We start from the raw sequence: 6055 nt of genomic DNA, 5'->3' as shown, positions 1-6055 counted from the left end.
TTAGAGAGATACTTTCTTGAATAGGTTCAACATGGGGAGGAGAGAACACAGATGCTTTGCTAGTCTAGCAACCCACCTGTCGTTCCCCTATTTTCCTGAGAGCATGGTTAAACTTTTGAGTAGATTATGGTTGGACATAGCCAATCTCACAATAGATTTTCTACTAAATGCTCTCCATTGACATGATCCAATGGATTCTTACTTTCTTGCCTCTTTTAGCAAAAATCCCTTTATTCATAACAAAGTTACTTTACAAGAGAAAGCAACAAAGAAAGGAGTTTGTAAAGAGGTGTGCAGTGAAATCACCCAGAAGTTTTAAGACCTCAGGGTAATGTTGTGTTCTTGGCATCACAGGAACTTTCTGTTTTCCCCCAGTCTTCCCTAGCAATGGACCCCTACATGATTCAGATGAATGGCAACAACAACTCACCATCAGTTTTGGATGTGCATGTTAACATCGGTGGGAGAAACTCCCTGCCAGGGAAAAACAAGGGCAGGAAGGCTAGGTGGTGTGTGAAGCCCTCAGACATGTCCGACAAGACTTTCAATCCCATCCGGGCCATTGTGGACAGCATGAAGGTCAAACCAAATCCAAAGAAAACCATGATTTCTCTGTCAATCGGTGAGTTGGGAGCACTGGGCTAGGGGCAACTGTTGCTCCCCTTCTCCCAGGCTAGATGAAGATGGGAGTGGAGGTTGAGGCTGAGCACCAGGTGCAGAAAAGTAACCTCTTGGTGTCTCTTTTCTTCTTTCTTTTATGAAAAGGGGACCCTACTGTGTTTGGAAACCTGCCTACTGACCCTGAAATTACCCAAGCAATGAAAGATGCTCTGGACTCAGGGAAATACAATGGCTATGCCCCTTCCGTTGGTAAGTTCTCCTGGATCATAAGGTGGCTTCCAAATCTTTAGTGCTCATCTAATGGCATTTAGTTTCTAGAATTCTCTTTGCTTTCCTGAGGCAAAGCTCCTAAGGAGCTGCAAAAATATAAATGATCATTTGCATTTGGAGAAAGGGGGACTCAGGGTGCCTAAATACAGCCACCAAGGTCCAGATTTTTCCTGGCCTTTCTCTGGCCTGCTGGCATCTCCCCTCTGGCCTCCCTCACACATATTTCTCAAAGGAATAGTCCACCCCCTTCATTGCTAATTTCAATTTGAAGACCTTGCATTTGGTGGCAGCTACTTGATTCCTGAGACCCTAAGTCTGAAGTTACTTTATTCATTGCCTTATGAAAATACTCTGACTTTATTTCTCCTTCTATACATTCAAACTTTATTTTAATGACGATCTTGACCCCATTAAAATGTAGGACTAATTGTTTGAGATTAAAGAGTTTAAAACAACAACAATCAAGAATGACAAAGAATTGGCTCTCTATTTAAAGAAAAAAGCAACCGGTAGTTTCTGAAAGAAGAAATTATTCTTATTTAGGCTTAATTAACACTGTCCATTTATTAAACATTTGTACTCTAAACATTTTGGTAAAATAAAGATTCTTTGACTTTGTTTTTGTTTTGCACATTTTCCCCCTAACCATATTGCATACCCTTAATGCAGAGTAGAAATTCCATTTTAGTCTGAAAACAAATCTTTGAAACACTTCAAAGAGATCTCAGGGACGTGACTTTTAGGTTGATTATTTATATTTCATAAAGTATTGTACAACAAAAAATTAATTAATGATTATAAATTAATGATTTTTATATCCAAAGTATTAGAAAACTGCTTTAACCTGAAAAACTAAAACCAAGCTCCCTTTGACATTTAAAGGATATGAACATTTCATGCCAAAGCAAATACAAATTATAATATAATCTTAAGTAAATATTTTTTCTTATTAATAATGAAGGAAGTGGTAGTGATTTATGTAACTTCAAGAGACTCATCTCTACCCACTAAGTTAAACATTAAGAAATATTATCTCTGTCCTTGCTGACTGAAGGCAGTCTTTCTTGAAAAGCAATTTGGCAAAATGTGATAATGTATATGAAATTGTTAAAACTTCAAGCTTGTAAGCTAACGAGAATATCACTTTGCCCCTGTAAAACTGAACAAAGTTAAATGGTGTTTTATGCATTGATGACAATTTTTCAAAAAATGGAGCACCTGCAAGGGATTTAGGAATAATTTAAGTCCTCTATTTCATGGAGAATAACACCTAATTACAGTAACCAAGATGGGACAGGAGAGTATTTTATAGTTTGCAGAGCTCTCCTTGACATAACTTATACATCTGTACGTATTATACAAGTGTAACCTATACACTTCAGCTCCTTTATCTGTAGCGGCTGAGACCTTGTCTCTGAGCACTGACGGCAGGAAGTCTGAAACAAGCTCTGGGTTTCAGGATGAAATGCCCAGCTTTTCCCTAACCCTCTTTCTTTCAGGCTACCTATCCAGTAGGGAGGAGATTGCTTCGTATTACCACTGTCCTGAGGCACCCCTAGAAGCCAAGGTAAGTCTTGTTTCAGAATACTGGGTAGCGTATTCTTTCCTGCTTCGTATTCCTTATTCTTCTTTCCCTGTTCAAAGGGCCTGGGCTCCAGAGGAACAAAAACTCTGGATAACCTCCCTTTAGTAATTTCAGGTCTTCACTAATCGGTGATTGTACTTAATTATGTAATTATTGTTCAGTGTCGTTCCAATACAGTCATGCAGTTGTATACACCTTCTGTAGTATCTGAAACAAGGAGGCTCAAGGACTTAAGTTAGCCTGAGTTTGATGAGCTGCAAATGACCACCAAAAAACAATAGTTCATAAACACCAAATCATGAATATTTATTAAATTTATTTATTAAATATATCAATGGGATATTGAAAAAAAATTCTAGCTACCCTCATTTACCTTAAGGTCACTCAGATGGGAAATAATGTGACATATTAAATGCTACCCTCCCCTTATTTGTCTACTGAGCGGGGTTGGGGTGCTAACATTTCTTCACATCTATATTTCAAAGAAGAGTCCGGACTTCAGATTTCTGGTCAAAAGTAAATAAATAACCAGGCAAAAAAGTTCCTGGCACAGTGATTTCTCCTTGAAGTGCTGAGTCACTGCTACTTGCCCTTTTCCAAGAAATCTGTCTTTTAAGTTTTAATATTTGCTCTCTCTTTTAAAGATTTATTTATTTATGCATACAAGAACTGGGGTATAGGTCATAGGTGTGGGAGGGGGTGAAAGGATTCACCGGAGACAGAGTGGGCAGATTGACTGAAATACACCACTTAGGGGACCAGTGGGCTGGTCAGGGGAGATCTGCCGTGCCATGTGGGTCACCTCTCTGGCCCGGGATCCAATTGGTGCTGCACTGGCTGCTCATAGCTCCATAGTGCTGAGACCCAACCCCTTGCACCACCAGGGAGGTCCAAGTTAACATTTTCAACAACATTAACAACAACATTTGAATGGACACATTAATTTCTTCCTGTTTTAACTTAGTACAGTTCCTGCTACTCCACTTAGAACTTTTAAGTTTATTGCTAACCTGTCATCCATTTGATAATCTCTTTCCCTTGTTGCTATTGGAACCTCTGGGAAAATGAACCTTTTATTGTCTTCTCAGGATGTCATTCTGACAAGTGGCTGCAGCCAAGCCATTGAACTTTGTTTAGCTGTGTTGGCCAACCCAGGGCAAAACATCCTAGTTCCGAGACCCGGTTTTTCTCTCTACAAGACGTTGGCTGAATCTATGGGAATTGAAGTCAAACTCTACGATTTACTGGTAAATGACTTTTTAATTTTTGGACTCAAATGCTCAATTATGACTTTGTAAAAATATACGTCGTTATTGTAGCAGACTGGTCAAAGTAAATAACCAGGCAAAGAAGTCCATGGTTACAGTGAGATCTCATGGAAGTCTGCTGAGTTAGAGCTCCCCACCCCCGCCCCCACCTTGCCCTTTTCCAAGGAATCTATTTCTTTTAAGTTGTTAACATTTTCTCTTTGGGGGGGGGGGGGAGGAGGAAGGGATTTACATAGCAGGTCAAGTGTGTACTTGAGGCTACCAACACTAGATTTTCTTAATACCACTTGGGGATTATTCCCACTAAATTTTTCCAAATAATCTTAGTCTCACTATTTCTTCTTCTACAGCCAGAAAAGTCTTGGGAAATTGACCTGAAACAGCTGGAATACCTGATTGATGAGAAGACAGCTTGTCTCATTGTCAATAATCCATCAAATCCTTGTGGGTCACTGTTCAATCGAAGCCATCTCCAAAAAATTCTGGCAGGTGAGACTAGCAGAATTTACCAGGCAGGAGAGGAGATGGGGACAAAATCTGACAACTATTTCCTGGAGTGAGACAAGAGCTCTTCACTAAATTCCAAGGCTTGGGTGGAGCTGTGGGAGTTCCTCTGTAGTCTCTTGTAAAGAGCATTTCACTAAAATGGTAGGATTGGGGTAAAAGAAGGAGAAAAAGGCAATGCTAGCCTCTTCACCATCTCTGTCACGTGCAACACAAGGTTTGAACAACACAAGGTTTGAAATAATCTAGATACTTAAATGACAACTCTAGCTCCATACCCAGGAAGAACATAAGCATTGATATTTCTTTTCTTTTTTTAAGATTTACTTATTTATAAAAGAACTGGGGTACAGGCCAGAGGTATGAGGGTGAGAGGATTCAACAGAGACAGAATGGGGAAGTGGGGAGCAGAACCAGCAGATGTACTGAAACACACTGCTGAGGGGAGCAACGGGCAGGTCAGGAGAGGTTTGCTGTGCCATGTAGGTCACCTTCTTGGCCCGGGGATTGAACTTGTGCTGCAGTGGCTGCAGATTGCTTCACAGTGCTGTGCTTCAACCTGTTGCACCACCAGGGAGGGCCCAGCATGATATTTCTTAAAGAGGAAAGTGAAATCCACAAGCATGAAATGCAAAGAATAGTAAGCCTGAGACTAATACATGGTAATTCAGGTTATAAATGACTTCAGGATATTTCTCTTACTTTCAGTGGCAGCACGGCAGTGTGTTCCCATCTTAGCTGATGAGATCTATGGAGACATGGTGAGTTTTGCACATAGTAGGTCGCCACACTCACTCAATTCCCACTTCTGGCATAGGACATTGAGAGAAGGCTTCTAGAATCACCAGAAGCAACCTGGAATCACTTCAGTACAGCAAAGGAGTGTCCCTGCACTCCTGACAGATGCATGGAACTACCACCCCTAGGATGGTTTTCCAAAGTCCAAAAAGCTATGAAAATCTGAAGAATTTCCGAATTCATTTGGTGGAAAAACCTGACTTGGACTGATGTAAAAATACTTATAGGTTTTTATTGATCTTACTTATGGACCTATGTATTTGTCAGGAGTGTAGGAAAAGGGGCAGGAATGTTACTATGCCTCAGTAGGAGTGCTGTCCCACATGGCTCTGGGGGTGTACACACTATTTGAGCCGAGATGTGCTGCAGGATGTGGAATTGTTTGGGTTTTACAAAGCAGGTCAAGGTGGGTTTTTACAGCCTTTTCTAAAACCCAAACAATTGTGTACTCTGCAGCAAACCTAGAACCAGGAATTTCAGATAAAGTGTCTGTGTTTTATTTTTAAAGATATAATCCAACCATCATTTATTCCCTAGAGGCAGCTCCATGGGCTTGTACTACTGGGGTAAGGTCAGTTTCCTCCCTTTAGGCTTCTTTTAATCCAGTCCAGACACCAGGCTTAAAATCTTAGAATTATCTCCTTTGAAGTCTCTTGGATCGGGCCATGCTTCAGGATGGGAGGAGTTGGTTTATCCTGGGATCTGTTTCTAGTGATTAAGAAAAAAAAAAAGGGCAGCTTTGTGATTTGGAGGACTATAAACAAGAAGGCAGTCATAAGCACCTCTTCTCCTCAGGTGTTCTCGGATTCCAAATTCGAGCCTCTAGCTACCCTTAGCAGCAATGTCCCCATCCTGTCCTGCGGAGGGCTGGCCAAGCGCTGGCTGGTTCCTGGCTGGAGGCTGGGCTGGATCCTTATTCATGACCGAAGAGACATTTTTGGCAATGAGGTGAGAGCAGTTGGTGAAATAGTATGTGAAATTTACGATTTTATATATATATATATATATA

General features: G+C 40.8%; 1 protein-coding gene across 1 annotated transcript in view; it reads left to right on the top strand.

Annotated features, from left to right (window-relative positions):
• The first annotated feature begins 387 nt into the window (after positions 1-387).
• Positions 388-6055, top strand: part of TAT (tyrosine aminotransferase) — an 8515-nt gene continuing 2847 nt past the window's right edge. The window contains exons 1-7 of the mRNA XM_004690403.2: positions 388-622; positions 766-870; positions 2391-2458; positions 3565-3723; positions 4095-4233; positions 4957-5009; positions 5842-5994. Of these exons, the coding sequence (XP_004690460.1) occupies positions 388-622; positions 766-870; positions 2391-2458; positions 3565-3723; positions 4095-4233; positions 4957-5009; positions 5842-5994 (912 nt within the window). The remainder of the gene's footprint in view (positions 623-765; positions 871-2390; positions 2459-3564; positions 3724-4094; positions 4234-4956; positions 5010-5841; positions 5995-6055) is intronic.

Source organism: Condylura cristata, unplaced genomic scaffold (genome assembly GCF_000260355.1).
Source record: "Condylura cristata isolate star-nosed mole 26May11 unplaced genomic scaffold, ConCri1.0 scaffold00028, whole genome shotgun sequence".
Lineage (NCBI taxonomy): Eukaryota > Metazoa > Chordata > Mammalia > Eulipotyphla > Talpidae > Condylura > Condylura cristata.
This window is presented reverse-complemented; position numbering and strand designations above follow the sequence as displayed.